This window comes from Diplotaxodon limnothrissa, linkage group LG10, assembly GCF_057381915.1.
Source record: "Diplotaxodon limnothrissa isolate DT_005_m linkage group LG10, D_limnothrissa_male_GT1.1, whole genome shotgun sequence".
NCBI lineage: Eukaryota > Metazoa > Chordata > Actinopteri > Cichliformes > Cichlidae > Diplotaxodon > Diplotaxodon limnothrissa.
This window is the reverse complement of record NC_140605.1, coordinates 3,330,587-3,350,884: the sequence shown is the minus strand read 5'-3', so window position 1 is coordinate 3,350,884 and position 20,298 is coordinate 3,330,587. Positions and strand designations below refer to the sequence as shown.

The 20,298-nt window shown below is 41.0% G+C and overlaps 1 protein-coding gene across 1 annotated transcript; it reads left to right on the top strand.

Annotated features, from left to right (window-relative positions):
- Nucleotides 1-1,436: 1,436 nt before the first annotated feature.
- tmprss2 (transmembrane serine protease 2) lies at nt 1,437-9,819 on the top strand. Its single transcript, XM_085363313.1, has 15 exons — nt 1,437-1,492; nt 2,118-2,283; nt 2,608-2,667; nt 2,848-2,998; nt 4,519-4,611; nt 4,740-4,856; nt 4,942-5,071; nt 5,607-5,723; nt 5,814-5,854; nt 6,130-6,298; nt 6,952-7,115; nt 7,216-7,311; nt 8,984-9,126; nt 9,212-9,364; nt 9,699-9,819. The coding sequence occupies exons 2-15, from the start codon at nt 2,215-2,217 to the stop codon at nt 9,705-9,707; spliced, it is 1,512 nt and encodes a 503-aa protein (XP_085219439.1). The 5' UTR covers nt 1,437-1,492; nt 2,118-2,214; the 3' UTR covers nt 9,708-9,819.
- The last annotated feature ends 10,479 nt before the right edge of the window (nt 9,820-20,298 follow it).

Below are 20,298 nucleotides of genomic sequence, written 5' to 3'. Positions count from 1 at the left end.
CAACAAAACAAAGTGTGGCGTGGATGTGATGGACCAGATGGTTCGGGAGTACACTGTCCGCAAAGGAACACGGCGCTGGCCAGTCGCCGTGTTTTATAACATGATTGACATGGCAGCACTGAATGCACATGTGCTGTATCAAGCATGCACCGGGACGAAGGAAAGACAGGTGGACTTCCTGGTGGAGCTTGCAGGGGAGTTGGCTCGCTCTCATGTAGCTGCGAAGAAGGCAAGAAAAGATCAGTTGCTTCGGACACAACCCTCCACACCGAGCCCTGGAAAAAGGGCCACGTGTCAGGTCAAACACAGATGCAAAAAAAATCAGGCCACTGTGCGATGTGTTCACTGCTACAGGTACACATGTGGTAAATGCAGACGACAGATACCGTGGCAGTGCCAGGATTGTGAGTGATTGCTGAAAATGTTGAAATGTACTCACTCACTTTTTATCATTATTTGTAAATATGTGTACAAATGGTTGGTTTTTTGTACTGTTTTCATCAATAAATGTCAGCAACAAAGGACATACAAAGGACATGTGTTGATTTCTCCCTAAGATGGCAAACTGAAACACTCCACTCCCCCACCCCCTCAATCACTCACCCCCACTCCCCTCCCTCCAGAATTCCTAGGTAACGACCTAATATACATATGAATGACTCCAGCATTTGACTGACTGCTCTCCGGCTTTTAAAGGTAGAAACGCAAAATGATGACTCCGCGGGGGTCTAAGGTAGAAAACCAAAATGACTGCTCTCCGGGGGTCTAAGTGGTTTAAAGGATCAGTTTGCCTCTGATTATAAGAACTGCACTTTTCCCCTCTCTTAAATATTCTCTGCCTGAAGGGAAACAAACATTTGTCTGTAATGATAAAACATGAATTAAACTATATTATTTATATTAAGACAAGAATGTAAAACAAAAAAGATGCTAGACAGATACCATTTTTGATGGCTAAAGCATTTGTAAATATTCACAAGGTAATCCATGTCTTTAAATAGACAGAATTCGCCCATAGAGTTTAGTGGACTCATGTTTGTGGGGTGCGGTTTAAGTGTAGTGTTGCTGGAAATGTATCATGTTTTTCCCCTGTGGGTGAACACCTAGTCAGGATATGCTGCTCAGTAAAGGTAAGTTTCATCAAAACCGGGGGAAGGAGGGTGCAATGAGTGGTTAGCTTTATGCAGGATGTTTTGTTTCCTCTAATTAGCTTGAACTCGATGATCCCTCATTATCCTCACACCCTTTCAAAGTCAGTTTAAGGTTGTGAGTGTGTCATTTAGACATTATGTACCTCCACCCTGTCCTTCATGACCGTCATCTTTCTTTCTCTATTTTGCATTTCCTGACAGTTGGCACATTCATACAGAGTTAAATTTTAACAGGGTCTGAAAGTCCTTTGTCCATTCTTTTTTAAAGTCCACTTATTTAGACGTCACAAATTAAACTCAGGGAACTCTTTGCTTTGACAGGACCGAGATTTACACTTAATGTAAGTGCATATATTACACCTTTTCACCCTATTTTTAATCTTCATGTTATGGTTAGCAGAATATAGTAGAATCTTATTAGGCCCCAGAGTAAAGCTGTGAAGACTGGTAAGAGATGGAGCTTTGATTACCAAAACACGTGCCTTATGCAAAAGAACCTAAGCTTGTATGAGATGCACAGGATTGTTACACCAATCTGCAAACCTCTCGGAAATATATATAGAACACTGTCTTTCATCTGTACTGAAGTATGGTGCTTTGTAATGGGGCTGGTATTGTATCAAAAGCATTGTTTGTATTTGTCTCAATCCGAACGTGTGTATTTCAGTCTGTGTGGAGATTTGTGTGTGCGTAGCAAAAGTTACATGTTAAAAAAAAAAGAGAGAAAAAGTAAAACTGCATGATTGTAACTTGTGATGTTGTGTGTTGTTGTTGTTTTTTATAGAGATTTGCGCTTTAATACTTTTGAACCATTCATACTCACAGAACAGACATGAACACACAGACATACTGATTTCTCTACGCACACACAAATCTGATTACACGTACACGAACTGGAATATGTACATGTGAATTAAGATACTGAGATATGCCCATATTCTTTGCACCTGTCATTTTTTTATCCAGTTGTGTGTAAATCCACTTGAGCACCACATGCTGGGTGCGCACACAGTGGGAAAGGGCGTGACTCTGGCTGTTGATTACATTCGAGGCGAGAAAGAAAATGAGACGGGGAGAGAGAGAAACAAACGAGTGCGGTAACAGAGTCAGAGAACCGAAGGAAACTTTCGAGGTGAGAACTAGTAAATAATTCTAAGTAATTTAGCTGTCCTGGATCACATGATACCTTCATACCAAAGTAAGATGAGCAAATATTTATTCAAAAATGTTCTCTCTTCAGTTTAAATCTTATTTGTGAATAACAGAAAAGTGTAAACGAGTATTTCTGTTTCATTTTAATATGTGTGTGTTATTTTTTAGCTTCTTATTGTGGGGCCAAGCTGTTCAGTTTAATGAAAAAATACAAATCTGCAAAGATGTGTGAATGTTTTTATACCTGTGTTGCACCTAACAACTAGTATTTAAATGTGTTTAAATTTTACACATCACTTTTCAGGTTTCACAGAGTTCTTCTTCTTCGGGCAGTAAAATCAGTTTCACTATGAATAATAATCAGGTATGGTCACCTCAAGTGTTATTCTCAGGTTGTTATTTGACTAAACATACATATACAAACAGGCTCGATCTGATATCTCAACTTTATAACTGAATCTAACAAACCGATGCTGATGAAATGATTACCTCAGTGACAGGTAGAGCAAATAAATTCATCTTTTTTTTGTCTGTATATCTCCAGGTGAGCGGTCCCATGTATGACAACCAAGTGTTTAAACATGAAGAATATAGTCCTCCATATTCTGTAACACAGCAGATCCCCAGCCATTCCTCCATCAACCAGTATTATACTTCAACACCCGGAATACCAGCTAATCCAAGGCAAACAAAAGGTACTGGAATATTTGATTTGACCAAGGTTGTCACTTGGCAAATATCCATCTGGAAATATGTATTGCACATTCACAGAATCATTAACTTATTTTTGTTCCACATTTTAAATCCACACATACTAATTTAACCTAAATAATTAAAATTGTTTCCTTGATTAAATGAATACAGTTTCAATCGAGTCTTTTCTAGAGACACAAGACAACGTGGCTAAAATAGTTTTAAACTGTTGTTGTCTAAAAGTTGGCAGGCAGAAAGCCGTGGTGACTGTTACACCAACTGATGAATTTATTGATTAACTGATTTTTAAAGTCGATAAACTTGAAGAGTTTTACGGTGTTTCCACAAGTTAAATACTGTGCAAATTTTAATATGCAGCATAAAATAGGTAACTGTAACTTCCTCTTAACCACTAGATACTCACAAATTCAGAACGTAGACACTGAACTATCCAGACACACCTTTCTGAATATGACTGCATTCATAGAGAGTTGCAAACTATGAAAGATATACAAAACAAAACAATAAAACACAGAGTGGAGTTATACTTTTGCATAAAGTTTATTTATATAGTGCAATGCAGAAACTCTTCATATTAATTGAAATGTTTTAGTTTCATAAGCTCAATAAAAAGAAACTCTAAATATTAAAGTTAGAAGATGTTAAAAGCAAAAGAAAAGAAAAAGTAAATGATGTGTTTATTTACTTCAAGAATTTTGGTTTACAATGTTTATATGAGCCTCAAAGTAAGTTAGCTGTGTTTATGACTCTTCTTTGGTAGAGTTTATTGCTTCTTGTTAACTGTTTTATGGTTTACATTACTACAATATCACAATATTCATCTGTCGTCACAGTGGCTGTTTAGATTTCTAAAACATGGGCAAACTCAGTGCAGTTGTGTCTTGTTTGTGACTGCGCATTAATGATTGGGATAGTTATACATTTATACAGCTCCAAATCACAACAACAGTCACCTCAAGGTGCTTTATATTGTAAGGTCGACCCTACAATAACACATACAGAGAAAAACCAACAATTATATGACCTCCTATGAGCAAGCACTTTGGCGACAGTGGGAAGGAAAAACTCCCTTTTAACAGGAAGAAACCTCCAGCAGAACCAGGCTCAGGGAGGGGCGGGGCCATCTGCTGCGACCGGTTGGGGAGAGAGAAGGAAGACAGGATAAAAGACATGCTGTGGAAGAACGACAGAGATTAATATCAAGTATTATTCAGTGCAGAGAGGTCTATTAACACATAGTGAGTGAGAAAGGTGACGGAAGAAGAAATATTCAATGCATCATGGGAATCCCCCAGCACCCTACGCCTATTGCAGCATAACTAAGGGAGGATTCAGGGTCACCTGGTCCAGCACTAACTATATGCTTTAGCAAAAAGGAAAGTTTGAAGCCTAATCTTAGAAGTAGAAATAGTGTCTGTCTCCCAAATCAACAGTTTTTCCATGAATTTTTACAAATTGATACAGGATTGTCTTTTTTTTTTTTTTAAATCTTGGCCTTCAGGAAGAAAGAAATGTCACTGGAAGTACATCCTGAGTGCATTTCTGTGTGTGACTGTTAACCTGGCAGTGCTCGGACTCTTGCTGTGGTACTTCCGTGAGTTGATCTGGAGACTGTGCAGCTGCATAAAATTATTTTTATAATTTAAGTATTGTAATATGGCATGATTCTGCATGCTCTTGTATATATATGAGATTCACAGTAGTAAATGCATGTGCTCACAGTATACTACCAGTGTCTACTGGGGAAGTCGTGTGGAAAAGGTGGGATGTGTCTGAGCCATACCTGGTGGTGTGATGGAACCATTGACTGTCCAGATGGAGAGGATGAATCTCAGTGCTGTAAGGCATTCAAATCAGTGTCTCAGTCTTCCACACAGTTATTTAGTGTACGAATCTATTTTTTAATAGACTTGATGTTTCACAGTTCGCCTCCAAGGGGCCAACTCCATGCTGGAGAGTTATTCATCAAGCAGCCAGACCTGGATGCCCGTGTGTGCTGACAACTGGGATGATAACTATGGACGAACTGTGTGCAGACAGATTGGTTACAGCAGGTGCTCATTGTCCTTTCCCACTGACACACTTTTGCAATGTGTGGTGTAAAAAGCTCACTCATATTACACGACTCATGATTTGCATTGCTACTGGACCTTGAATAATTTCCAAACTAAAGCATTTTTTTAAAATTACATACAAAAATATTTTCTTGGATTAGATATAATAGATATTCGTTTGATATAATAATGTGTGCGTCACATTACTGTAACTCCTCAGCCCTTTGACAAAAATGATAAGAATCATCTTGTAATTTTACACCTGGTGGCCTGTATGATACGTGGGTGATAAAGTGTTTGTTTTTTTAGCTGCACAGACCTACTGCTTACCTGTGGAAACAATGGATGTACTTAGTTTTTCCACCCACTGAGACAACAACTAATATTCTTCTGAAATGACAAATGTGCAGTATTGATTAGTACATATTTTTCAAAGTTCTAACTCAGAGGGAATGTCCTTGCGTGACATGCATGTATGTGTGAGTACAGTCTGCTGGTCTCATCTCCCTGTCACACGTGCCTCTTTGTCCCACAGAGATGATTATTTTGCCTACAGCCAAACCAGTGCAGGTTCTTTGGCCTCCAATGGATATATGAGGCTGGAGTCTGGAAGTAATAGTGGCTCACTAATACAGTCACAGCTCACTCACAGGTATACACAACCACATATCACTGAGTGCTCACTTCATACACACCACAGCATTTATAAAATGTGCCGTTTTTTTCATCCTTTCACTTTCAGCTTACTGTGCTTCTCCAAAGCTGTCACACTTCAGTGTATTGGTAAGCTACTGTGTTCTCTGTGACATACGTGAAATAATAATGTAAATCCCCAAAACTTGATTCTATTTATCTGGACGTCGTGTTTCAGTGAAGAAGCGTTTCCTCACTTGGATGAGTGATGGACAGAATCAAGTTTTGGGGATTTCCTTACTTGGATGATTGATCATACATCAATGTAATCATTTAGTCTGTCCATTTGTCTGGTGCTACAGTGTCTGAATTGGTTTAAAAGCTTGAAAGTCAGCGAAAGTAACATTGAGCTCCTCGGTCCTCAGAATGTGGCAAGAGTTCAGCAGCTCCGAGCAGTCGTATTGTTGGTGGCACAGAGGCTGTAAATGGAGCCTGGCCATGGCAGGTCAGCCTCCAGGTTTCAGGTCGACACAGCTGCGGAGGCTCCGTTATCAGCCGATACTGGATCCTGTCTGCTGCACACTGCTTTAAATAGTGAGAGCTTCTATTCTCTGCTTTCTTTCACCCGAACATGTCATTGTGCTGTTGAACAATAGCAAAAACATAATCCCTCTGACGGAAGTAATCCTGATTCAAAGAACTACCTGTGTGTGTGTCATATTTACAGCTTAATGACTTAGGTGTGCCTTCAAAGACAAAGTACACAGGATATATGGGAATATTACTTTATTGCAATATATTTATTCACATGTTGGTAGAAAGGTAACTGTGTCACTGATAGCAGTGAAGCACGCGACGTGTTTGCAAGTTCAGTAGGTTTGTCTCTTTTTCGACAACAGGTTCACTTACTGTGTTTATCCCACAGAAGACATTAACATTAACTATCTTAGTTGAAGCAGGCCTAAGGTTTGGCCATGCAGCTTTGACCACCATACATTCAATTAGATGATAAAACTGTGTAAGACTGGAACTGCCAAATCGTTATCATACAGTGTCCTCAATTTCTCAGTGAGAGCCACCTTTACTTTTTATGCCGAGTCTCCAACTATCAGTTGTCGAGTCCTCCACTCAAGTGGAGGATTCATAATGGATCAATAGTGACCTCGTGTTCATCTTTTATCTACAGTGTTTTGGCTAATATTTAATAAATCCACCATGCCCATTTCACCTTGTCTTTTCCTTGGCAGTTCCTCTTCTCCTTCATTGTGGAGGGTATACTATGGGGACGTGAACTTGGAAAACATGTTTAACAGCAGAGTTCAGAAAATCATCAAACATAAAGATTTTGACACAAGAACGAATAATTATGACATTGCTCTCCTAAAGCTTGATACACCTCTGACTTTTAACAGTAAGTACTTGGAAGTTAATTTCACATGTTAATTTCAATGATACTGTGATTACGTGATTGCAAATCCAGCACTCTAAGGTGATACATGCTTATGCCTCAGATAAAGTTCGGCCGGTGTGTCTCCCCAATGTTGACCTGAACCTTTCTGCTAATCGTCAAGCATGGATCACAGGATGGGGAGCACTGCAGTCAACAGGTGAGGCAAAACCATAACTGAATATGTCAAACCTTCAGCCTTTGGCAACAGCCTTTACCATAACACCCAAAATGTAATTCAATGGTATTTATTTATACCATTTATTTATTTATATTTATTTATTTACACCATTTATATAGCACCAAATGTTTAAAATTGTAAGGAAAATACTCTACAATAATGCAACAATGGAACAATCACATAAGCAAGCACTTTGGTGACAGTGGGAGGGAAAGACTCCCTTTTAACAGGAAGAAACCTCCAGCAGACTCATGCTCAGGGAGGGGCGGGGTCATCTGCTATGACCAGACCAAGCAGAGGACTTAAATACACGGAACGGCAATGAGGAAAGTGGAAACACATGGGGAACACAGCTGATACAAAGTGACGTCACAGGGGAAGCAAAACTAAACACACAAAACATGGACCGTGAGACTAGCAAAGTAAAACAGGAAACACTGAGACATAGACTGACACGTGAGCATGCGTCAACATGACAGGAGGCAAGGCAGATGAGAGAGGGAGCGAGGGAACACGAGAGAGGGGACGAGAGAGCACAAGTAAGAGACACATGACGGCTGGGGAGACATGGAATGACACACAGGAAGTGGAGACGAGACATCTCGACAAAGCAACATGGAAACTAAACATAGCAGCCGAAAAGGAAAACCAAAATACTACACACAAAGAAACCACAAAACACCATTAATTCCAATAGGCTGGCTCAAATGACCCAAGTCACCGGAAATTAGTTGATTCCAGTCCTGGCCAATTGTTCGATGCATCTCTAATTGTAAGTTCTTAATCATGTAACACTGACCAGCATTTTCAAAAAAGGCAGACACTGTTTAGACTATTACAATATGTGAATGAATTTCATTGATTGATTAACATCTGTTTCATTAACTTCAGTTAAATTTATTCAAGCTGTTTTTAGCAATACCAGAAATATGGAGTCAGTATTAGGACATCAAAACTGATCTGATGTTTACTGTCACCTTTTTTTTCTTCTTTACAATAAATGCAACCACCACCAGTTCATTATTGTATCTTCACTAATAGCTACCACTACACTTTTTCCATGAAAAAGTAAAACAGTTATGCATGTCCTGTCCATGTTAAACAACACTTTTTAATGACTCTTAAACTAGTGACTGTGATATCCTCAGTTAATAGGAACATAAATGGATATTAAATAAAGCCAGTGAGCAGAACAGACTCTTTCCAACTGAGAATGAAAAGAAATACAAAGTTCAGTGTGTGACCCAGAGCAGAAGAGTAAAAACTACTACCGCTGTTTTGGATTTTTGTTACTTGTTATTAACAATATACAGTGTGTTTATGGCCTTGGATTTGGGATTACCTTGCTAGTGACAGGACCTTTGAGCCAGCTTCAGGCTTCTCAGAATGAAAAAAAAGTATTCAGACCTGAGTGGGTCTATTCCAGCAGCTGTCAATGTAGTTTGTGTCCACGTTGACACAAACACAAGAACACAAGACAAATTTAGGGGTTGAATACTTTTTTCACAGCACTGTCTAATATAAACTACGTTGAGTGAGAAACCTGTAACGCTCCTTTTCATTTTTCATTGTCGATTATTTCAGATGGGACTTAGCAAGCACTGCCTTTCATGTTTGTCTGAGTTAACAGTGTGAATAATCCTTTTTCCAGGGCCAACCCCCAAAATAATGAATCAAGCCAAGGTGATCATTTACAGCAGGGCCACTTGTAATGCACCTGAAGTATTAAATGGTGAAGTCACCAAGGCCATGTTCTGTGCAGGTAGCCTGGAGGGAGGAGTTGACTCCTGTCAGGTCAGTCTGATCCTCCTGTCACACACTCTGAGATGTAGCAATACGTGTACAACCTGAGATATGTCTGTGGTTCTGTGTGCTGCAGGGTGACAGTGGAGGTCCCCTGGTCGTGAAAGAAGGAAATCGATGGTGGCTGGCAGGAGCTACGAGCTATGGTTATGGATGTGCTTTGAAGAACAAGCCAGGAGTCTATGCCAATGTACCATTCTTTATTGACTGGATATACGAAAACATACAGGTACGTATGCAATGGGAGGAGAATAGAGAATAAAGTCCTGTGAAATTATCTGTTGATTAATCAGTGGTGTCAAATGTTTATCCTGTATTTTCTCTGCCACATCAAATATACATTTATATTTGTAAGTTTAGCTAGAAAGTCATAGCAGTGCTTTATTTGTGCGTGCTCTTCTGTTCACTTTGTACATGACATTGAATGTTTGACTGTTTTTCATGTTGTGTGAAATGATGTTCTCTGATACATAATTTGGTGATTAATAATCATCTAAGAGAACAAAAGAGAATCTGCTCTTCCCCCTAAATCTAATCATACTTTTTTTTCTTTACCTCCATAGAATAACTGAGACGTCGGTGAATTTTTGAAAGGAACTACTTGAGTTACTTGCAAAACAAAAATCAACCAACAAAATAATGGATCAGCATTTTTATATTCTTGTTTATAGCATGCACTGAATTTCTTGCATTTGGACAAAATAAAGCTATTATTTGGTCCAATAAAACTAATTTTCAGCAAAGAGTTGTTTTTTTGTAAATTCACATTGTGCGATAGATGTGCTACAGAAAAATGTAGCTTTGCTTTTCTTACTTCTGCCTGGCTAACGAAGCTTGCTATGCCATGCCTGATACAATGAAATGAATTCATACATGTGCCTTTTAGCTCCCACCTCAACTAAGTATGATGTCCTTGAAGTGGAACAGCAAGGTCAAAGCCAGGAAATCAAATTTTGACTGTGTCACATAATGTTATGTAATAAATTCCACTAGAGTTAAATGGTAAAAAATGGTAAATGGCCTGTATTTATATAGCGCTTTACTAGTCCCTAAGGACCCCAAAGCGCTTTACATATCCAGTCATCCACCCATTCACACACTGTTGTGTTGTATCTCATAACTGTTTCAAAATAAAATATGACCAATGTCAAATGTTCTGAAATAAGTTGTACTTTAAGTGTTCTGTGTGCGCTGTGGATGACAGCTTTGCTCACACTGGAGTCTGTTTCCACATATTATCAGAACAATCAGCCAGGAATTCAGTTCTGCCCAGTAATAAGTGACAAATCAGTTAACTAATGGTAGTTAATGTTTTATGGTATATTACTGTCACATGTTCTAAGGCACTTGTCTAAAGACAGGATTTTTTTCAGCTACTAGCTGTTATTTTCCATTTCACTGTCTTAGCTTTGATATTTACATAATGTTTTTTTTCCAAGTCCTATACTAAAGAGTGGTTTCACAATAATAATGTGTGCATTACTGTGAGACAAGTGCTTAAAATACATAGAATAAAAAAATGCTGTATTAGAATGTTATTGTGGATAATAGCTTAAAGCAGTTTTCATTAAGACTAGCAAAGTTTAAATAAATACTAGTGTCTTTCTACTTGAATAAAAGAGTGAATGAGGCTCTCGCTCCATTCTGATGTACTTCCAACCTTCAGATCAAATTCTTACTTATTCTTTAATTGCTTCTTTTCTCTTAGCAAATGTGCAGGAGCTGCTTAAATGCACACATTACTTGCTGTCGACCTTTTAGGAAGACTAGTACTTTTACTAGCCTGATCTACTAGTTTTTTGAATTACTTTACCAAATGCAACTGGTATATCACTGGTTTACGCAGACCCCAGTTCAATCAGAGCCAATTTAAAATGTCAATAAATAAATAGCAACGATGATACAGAATGCAATGGTTCATAAATGCATATTTTATTCACAACAGAGCATAGAAAATGTATCAGATGTATTTAGACTTGTCTCGAAAAAGTTGGGACAGGTGCAAGAAGAGAATGAGCGGTACTGGCCACGTTTTACTGGACACTGGACATTATATTCTTCATTTCCAGTTAATACTTGTACAGCTGCTGTTATTGTGTATATATTTATTTATATTTCTTCATACATTCTTATATAGTTCTAAATTGTGTATTTTGTTGTACAGTTATTTTATTTTCAACTTTAATTTATATATTTTATCTTATTCTTTCCCAGTTAAATTTACCCTTCATTCTAATTTGTGTTGTACAGTTATTTCATTTTTAACCTTAATTTATATTTTATTCCTTCCTAGTTAAATTTACCCTTTTTAATTTTTCATATTTATTTCCTATCTTATTCATAGCCTTTTCCTTTTTTGTTTGGTCACGAGCAGTTGTCAAAGCATTTCACTACATATCGTACTGTGTATGACTGTGTACGTGACAAATAAAATTTGAATTTGAATTCAGTAACATGATCGGGTTTAAAAAGAGCATCTCAGAGAGGCAGGGTTTCTCACGCTTATAAAGATAGGCAGAGGTTCCCCAATCTGCAAAAAACTGTCTATAAAATGTGAATAAATTTCAGAATAAAGACTTTGAATGTCTTTTTATCTACTGTACATAACCATAGCCCATAACCTGGCAAAAGATTTTAGGGATTTGGGACAAAGTTTCCATGATCTTTGGGCCCTCAGGTGGCAGTGCATTAAAGACGTGATTCCTGAAGCCTGAATCAATTCACCATGCCATCCACTAATGCAGGTCTCTAGCATGCAAAGGAGTCATGTGATCCAGAGACACCAGGTCCTCACCTGGGCTGAAGCAAAGTGGAACTGAAGAGATACTTGTCATCTGCATCTTGTTATCAGGACTCAAAATGCTTACTGATGGTATGGGGGGCAGAATTACCTATTGAACTAGCAGCTTGCACATCTGGAAAGTCACCATCAGTGCTGAAACATATACAGTGGGGCAAAAAAGTATTTAGTCAGCCACCGATTGTGCAAGTTCCCCCACTTAAAATGATGACAGAGGTCAGTAATTTGCACCAGAGGTACACTTCAACTGTGAGAGACAGAATGTGAAAAAAAAAATCCATGTATCCACATGGTAGGATTTGTAAAGAATTTATTCGTAAATCAGGGTGGAAAATAAGTATTTGGTCACCTCAAACAAGGAAAATCTCTGGCTCTCACAGACCTGTAACGTCTTCTGTAAGAAGCTTTTCTGTCCCCCACTTGTTACCTGTATGAATGGCACCTGTTTGAACTCATCATCTGTATAAAAGACACCTGTCCACAGCCTCAAACAGTCAGACTCCAAACTCCGCCATGGCCAAGACCAAAGAGCTTTCGAAGGACACCAGGAAAAGTATTGTAGACCTGCACCAGACTGGGAAGAGTGAATCTACAATAGGCAAGCAGCTTGGTGTGAAAAAATCAACTGTGGGAGCAATCATCAGAAAATGGAAGACATACAAGACCACTGATAATCTCCCTCGATCTGGGGCTCTACACAAGATCTCATCCCGTGGGGTCAAAATGATCATGAGAACGGTGAGCAAAGATCCCAGAACCACACGGGGGGACCTGGTGAATGACCTGCAGAGAGCTGGGACCAAAGTAACAAAGGTCACCATCAGTAACACACTACAACGGCAGGGAATCAAATCCCGCAGTGCCAGACGTGTTCCGCTGCTGAAGCCAGTGCATGTCCAGGCCCGTCTGAAGTTTGCCAGAGAGCACATGGATGATACAGCAGAGGATTGGGAGAATGTCATGTGGTCAGATGAAACCAAAGTAGAACTTTTTGGTATAAACTCAACTCGTCGTGTTTGGAGGAAGAAGAATACTGAGTTGCATCCCAAGAACACCATACCTACTGTGAAGCATGGGGGTGGAAACATCATGCTATGGGGCTGTTTTTCTGCCAAGGGGACAGGACGACTGATCCGTGTTTAGGACAGAATGAATGGGGCCATGTATCGTGAGATTTTGAGCCAAAACCTCCTTCCATCAGTGAGAACTTTGAAGATGAAACGAGGCTGGGTCTTCCAACATGACAAAGATCCAAAACACACCGCCCGGGCAACAAAGGAGTGGCTCCGTAAGAAGCATTTGAAAGTCCTGGAGTGGCCTAGCCAGTCTCCAGACCTCAACCCCATAGAAAATCTGTGGCGGGAGTTGAAAGTCCGTGTTGCTCGGCGACAGCCCCAAAACATCACTGCTCTCGAGAAGATCTGCATGGAGGAATGGGCCAAAATACCAGCTACTGTGTGTGCAAACCTGGTAAAGACCTATAGTAAACGTTTGACCTCTGTTATTGCCAACAAAGGTTATGTTACAAAGTATTGAGTTGTATTTTTGTTATTGACCAAATACTTATTTTCCACCCTGATTTACGAATAAATTCTTTACAAATCCTACCATGTGGATTCATGGATTTTTTTTTCACATTCTGTCTCTCACAGTTGAAGTGTACCTCTGGTACAAATTACTGACCTCTGTCATCGTTTTAAGTGGGGGAACTTGCACAATCGGTGGCTGACTAAATACTTTTTTGCCCCACTGTATACAGGTTTTAGAGCAACACATCCAGATGATGTCTTTTTTTTTTTTTTTTTTTTTTGCCTGTCCCGTTTGGCTCTTTTGCCATCAGAATTGTTGTCTAAAGGCAAACAAAGATGCCCAACGGATTTACTTTACCAAATTGACCATCCCAGCCTTGCCGTAATGGTCCATTTGATTCACCTGTTATTGTTTATTTTATTTTCACTTACTGAATACGGGACAGACTTGACTGGGGAAAAGAAGGGGAGAAAGAAAGAGGGAAAGAGAAACAGCTGAGAAGAGGGACGGGGAGAAGGGCAAAAGACAAAAACCAACAGAACGGGCAGAAAAAAAAAAGAAATAAAAAATGCATATATCGATCACCTGGATCACCTGCTGAGAAAGAAAAAAGAAAACAAGCAGAAGAGAACAAGAGTACTAGAATAAACAACATCACAATGATATATGGGAATATGACAGTAAATACTAAATATTAAACATTATTGTGCAGCACATAAGATCAACAGAACACAGTGTGCTTTGAGGTAGGAGCCAAAAAGGGTGTAGTTTGTGGGTGTGATCACCCGTGTGTACACCTGTGAGCATGGATGCGCTTGTTTTTTTGTTTTTTTTTAAAGGTTCCTTCATGTAATAATCTGCTAGAGGGTGTGGGGGGGCCACAGCCCCGTCCTCCAGGGCATGAAGCAGGTATGGAGGAGATCAAAACTCCAGACATCCAGAGGCCCCCAGAACACAAGAGACCAAGGAAGACCAACAGAGGGGCAGCCGTGCCACTGTCCCAGTAAGAGCTGAGGAGAGTCCCAGATGAGGGCTCACTCAGCAGCCGCGGTGCAGAAGTCAGGGGGAGTTGCAGTGACGCGCCCGTGAGCTCCGCCGGCAGCCAGCTGTGCCTGAGTGACCGAGCCCCCGGCCAAGAGGCCGGGGGCACCCCACCTCCGAAGTGGCCCGAGCGAGCCCCAGGCTCCAGGCCCCGATAAGCGGCCGCCAAGGAGTGAGCCGGTGTGTACCTGGACGCCCATCCCCGGACACAAAGAACCACCAACGCACCGATGTCTGAGGGAGTCCGCCACTGGCAGGGGAAGTGGTGGTAGGGGGAGATAGGCCTCCAAACCTTGGAGGGCCTGAGATGTCCCCAGAGAGGTGGCGCCTGACACCCAACCTGACATATAGACACAGACATACAGGCACACACATATACAAACATCCATTCCCACCCTCATGCTCTCATATGCACTTACTCCACACTCAACCAACGTGGAGACAGACATAAAGAGACGCTGTACACACGATCACACTCCCCAAGCGTACTCTACAAACCGGGTCTAGGTACCCTTGCCCCTGGAGGGGGGAACTGCACCCAGACCCAGGTGGTGTTACCCTTTTCCCTGCGGTGGGGGGAGGCAGACCGCCCCGACTCCGCAGCAGCAGGAAGGCCCCACACCCCAGACCGCAGTCGGACGGCCAACTCCTCCTCCTAGCCCCCCCGCTCCAGCAGGTCGCAGAGAATGGGGGTGAGAGAAGACTCCAAACCTCCCTCCACCCGCTCATTGTAGTGTTGATGCATGTGTGTTCTAAGGTGCATTTAAAACCCAGGAGGGCATGGAGCTACCTGCCAGAGAGCAGCAGGTAAGCGCATGGTCCCTCCTGCTAGCCCTCAATGTCTACGTGTATTTAAAATTGAGAGGTGGGCAACGACGCCAGGGGTGGGGTGTACACCCTGATGGTACTTTGGATTCTGTGTATCGTGCCCACCCCCAAGATCCTATATGTATGTGTAATGAGAGTGTGAGTAATGTGAATGTCTAAGTTGTGGGATAAAATTGAGGCAGAGGCAGCCAGAAGGGGACAGAGGGAGGGGAGGGGGGGTAGCCTCCTCTGCACCCTGGTGACATACCCCTACTCCAAGGTCCTGCATGTGTGGGTGGTTGTGGTGGAGCGGGAAGAGGGAGGCAGCTGGAGATGGGGAGGGAAGGAAGGGAGGGGCAAGTGACCCCTCCCTGGGGCCAGCTCCCCCGCTGACCCCAGTAGGCACCCCCATACTCCGCGACCCACCAGGGAAAGGGGGCCCAGGCCCATCCAGACCGGGGCCCAGTGCAGCAGCGCCTCCCGGCCCCACAGAGCCCGGGACAGTCCACCCAACCCCACCACAGAGAAAACTGCACCCACCCCACCATCCACTCATCTTCCAGACTACATAAGACAATAAACACCCAGGCTGAGATCTTCCTCCACCTCTCCTGTATCTCCCCCTCCTGCAGAGGGAGCTCCTGAGGAGAGGAAAGCTCCTGCAAGATGTGACAATCTCCCCCACCAGTTGAAGAGCCCCCCAGGTGGCTCGATGCACCGGCGACACCCTGCTCCAGGGCTGGGCCCCCATGCACCCACCCGCCCACAACCCCGGCAACACACCAACCAGGACCCAAGCCCCCGAGGCCTGGTCCGGGTCCCAGCCCAGAGACGGAGCGCCCCCAGAACCTCACGCCCATCCCGGACCCATCCAGGGCCAGCCAGGCTACCAGGTCAGTAACCCACGTCCGTCAGCACAGACCCTCCCCTAGCCCCGCTGCACGCAGCCGCGAGGAAACAGTCACCTGAGAGCCAACAGAGCCCCTAACCGGACATGACCGCTACCCCGGGTTGAGCCCCCAAGGAAGATGCCTCCGGGGAACCCCCCGACGCCCTAAGCCTGTCCCTACCCCCACACCAATCACAACAGTGAAGGCGGGACCAAACTATGACCCCCCACCCCCACTAGGTGATGGAGCTGATCAAAGGAGCCCAGAGCAATTGATCTGATGTGGTGGCAGAGGCTGTATCAAGACTAATGTAATCTAATAGATAATTTCTATATTGGTTAGAATTAAGATTATTTTTATTTTTCCAGTTCATGAGGACCATTTTCTTGGCTATGCATAGGGCAGTGAAAACCATATGGGCTATATTCTTTTCTGAAGTGACATTATCTAAGCTGCCCAACAAACACACTAAGGGGGAAGTTGGAATGTTACATTTCAGACACTTCGATAAGTCTTCACATATCTCGCGCCAAAACTTCTGAACTGGTGGACAGAACCAAAGAGCGTGGATATAATTGTCCGGTGAATTGGTTTGGCAGTGTGAGCAGTTGTTGGTAGACGTAAAGCCCATCTTGAACATCCGATGACCTGTATAGTGCACTCTATGTAATATTTTGTATTGAATTAATTGAAGACTGGGATTTCTAATTAGATGAAAGGTTTTTAAGCAAATCTGAGACCAGAAGTTTAGGTCTAAGTTAACTGATAAATCCGCTTCCCATTTTGCAATAGGAAGTGATATTGATTCATCTGTTTTAGAAAGCATTCTGTATATTTTGGATAGTAATTTGGGGGTTTTAAGAGTAAGAAATTGAACCACACTTGGTGGTGTTTGTAGTTCAACTTGACCTGGTTTAAATTTCTTTTTTACTATGGATTTAATTTGTTGATATTCTAAAAATCTTTTCTTGTTGATCCCATATTGTGTAACTAGTCCGTCAAATGAAATAAATTCTGTTCCTTCTAGTATATGTTCTAAATATTTGATTCCTTTACCACTCCAATCTGAAAAGTTTATCATATTATTGTTTTGTAATATGTCAGGGTTGTTCCAGATAGGTGTACGTTTGCATGGGATTAATGAAGACGCCGTCAATTTTAGAAACTCCCACCATGCTGTCAGAGAAGCGCTGATGTTGATGCTTTTAAAGCATTCATGTCGTTGGATGTTTGAGCTGATAAATGGTAGGTCTGAGATCTCTAGATTATTGCAAAGTGCTTGTTCTACATCTAGCCAAGGTTCATCTAAGAGGGTATGTTTTAGCCATCCTGAGATAAACTGAAGCCTGTTGGCTAAGAAGTAGTGCTGAAAGTTAGGCAGTTCTAGTCCTCCTTTATCCTTGGTCTTTTGTAGTGTTTTTAAGCTTATACTTGGGGGTTTATTTTTCCAAAGGAATTTGGACATACATGAATCTAGAGATCTGAACCAATCTTGTGGCGGTTTAGTTGGGATCATTGAGAATAAATAATTTATTTTTGGTAAGACCATCATTTTTATAGCAGCAACCCTTCCCATGAGTGATATGGGTAGACATTTCCATCTAGCCAGATCATCTTCTACCTTCTTTAAAAGTGGGATATGGTTTAATTTAGTTAGATCTGCAAGCTTGGGAGAAACATTAATACCTAAATATTTTATATTTCCCGATTGCAGTGGTGTAGAAGAGGAATTATGGAAGGAGCAATTAATCGGTAGGACTGTAGATTTTGACCAGTTAATTGAGTAATCTGATATTCTTGCAAAAGAGTTTATCAATTCAATCACCCCAGAGATATTGGTTTGTGAATTTTGGAGAAAGAGTAACACATCATCCGCATAAAGGCTGATTTTATGTTCCACGTTCTTGCATTTTATGCCCTTAATTACTGAATTCTGTCTAATTGCTGCTGCTAGTGGTTCAATAAAAATTGCAAATAGTGAAGGGGAGAGTGGGCATCCCTGCCTGGTGCCCCTCAAGAGACAGAAGCTGGAGGATGTCTGGTCATTTGTTCTAACACAAGCTGTTGGGGAATTATATAATATTTTTAACCAGTTTATGAAAGAGGATCCAAAACCAAATTTGTGTAAAGTTGCAAATAGAAATTTCCAGTTAACTCTGTCAAATGCTTTTTCTGCGTCTAAAGAGAATATTGTAGTTTCTAGGTTTTTACTGTATGAGTAGTCTATCAAATTAAGTAATCTACGTGTATTTGTTGATGAGTGCCTACCTTTTATGAAACCAGTTTGGTCAGGATGAATTAAGAGGGGGGTTATTTTCTCCAGTCTCTTTGAGAGAGCTTTGCAGATTATTTTAAGGTCTACATTTATAAGGGATATTGGACGATAGCTTGAGGGATATACAGGGTCTTTGCCTGGTTTTAGCAGGAGATTAATGTTTGCAGAATTCATATTTGATGGAAGTCTGCCCTTTTCTTTAATTTCCAACAACGTTCTGTAGAAAACTGGTGCTAGAATCGACCAGAATTCTTTGTAGAATTCTGCAGGAAAGCCGTCTGGACCTGGAGCCTTATTATTGGGCATACTTATCAGGGCTTCCTGGAGTTCACCTGGTGTCAGTGGTGAATCCAGTGCCATTGCTTGAGTGTCCAATAATTTTGGAAGAGTTATGTTATCCAAAAACTGATCAATTTCTTTTTTAGATGGGTTTATTTGTGGTGAATACAACGTTTTATAGAAATCCCTGAAAATGTTGTTTATTTGTTTCGGATCATATATTGTGTTCCCAGATGAATCTTGAACAGCACATATAGTTGTTTTTTCTTTATTTATTTTTAGCTGGTTTGCTAGAAATTGACCGGATTTATTACCATGTTCATAATTTTGTAGGCGTAGTCTTTGTACTAAGAATTTTGTTTTTTTATCAATTATCTCATTTAATTCTAGTTTTGTTTTGCGTATTTTCTTCAATGTTTCCTGATCTTGGTGGGACGCGTAGGCTTCTTCTAGTGATTTGATGTTTTTTTCTAATTCCTGAATATTTTTGTTTTCTTTTTTCTTTTTATGTGATGAGAAAGAAATTATTTTACCTCTCATCACAGCTTTCCCTGCTTCCCATAGAACAGAAGCTGATGTTTCGGGAGTGTCATTATAGTCCAAATATGAAGTCCACTCTTTTTTAAAATATTTAATAAAGTCTTCATCTTTAAGTAGTGATATATTAAATCTCCAGTTTTTTCTTGGCGTAGTATTATTCTTGTGCATTAGTGTTAAAGATACAGGACCATGATCGCTGACAGCTATAGGGTGAATCTCAGTGTCTGAAATGTCGTTCAGCAGTGAGCTGCTGACCAAAAAATAATCCAGACGAGAGTAGGAGTGATGGACATGTGAGAAAAAAGTATATTCCTTACTGGTGGGGTGAAGGGAGCGCCATGCATCGCAAAGACCAAAGTCGCTCATATACTGTTTGATTATATTTGTGGACTGCTAATTACGCTGAGTTCCCGCTGTATTGAGCCTATCCATGTCTTCATTTAGTCCAAGGTTGAGGTCGCCTCCAAGAACCAGTGTGCCATCTAAGTGTTCAGAGAGTGCACTGAAAAAACCGTGAAAGAATGAGGGATCATCAACATTTGGACCATATACACTTGCAATACATAGCTTTTTATCAAGTATAGATAGTTTAATGATTAAGAATCTGCCCTCTGGATCTATAACTGTATCGAGTACTGTGAAATTAATATTTTTATGTATTAAAATTGCTACTCCCCTTTGTCTAGAATTATAACAAGCTGAGAACACATTAGGAAACTCAGGTGTTTTAAGTTCATTCGAACCTCTAAGAGGTCTGTGGGTCTCTTGTAAAAGGACAACATCTGCCTGTAGTTTTTTGAGTTGGTTAAATATTTTTAACCTCTTTTCTCTGGAGCCAGCTCCATTTATATTCCATGTAATGAACCTCAGTGTACCCATAGATGTTTGTGTATAACTAGGGGTGTATGCTGTGTGCCTCGCTTAGCCAGGTGGAGAGAATACGTCACTTGTTCATAAATAAAGAGAAGGAGAGAGAGAAAAAATGTGTGGCGAGATGCTCC

Excerpts from the sequence above, each read along its gene's own strand:
- tmprss2 (XM_085363313.1), top strand. The coding sequence starts at position 2,215 with ATGAGACGGGGAGAGAGAGAAACAAACGAGTGCGGTAACAGAGTCAGA. Across the intron at positions 2,999-4,518 it reads TAATCCAAGGCAAACAAAAG|GAAGAAAGAAATGTCACTGG; the intron begins GTACTGGAATAT and ends CTTGGCCTTCAG. Across the intron at positions 5,724-5,813 it reads CAGTCACAGCTCACTCACAG|CTTACTGTGCTTCTCCAAAG; the intron begins GTATACACAACC and ends TTTCACTTTCAG.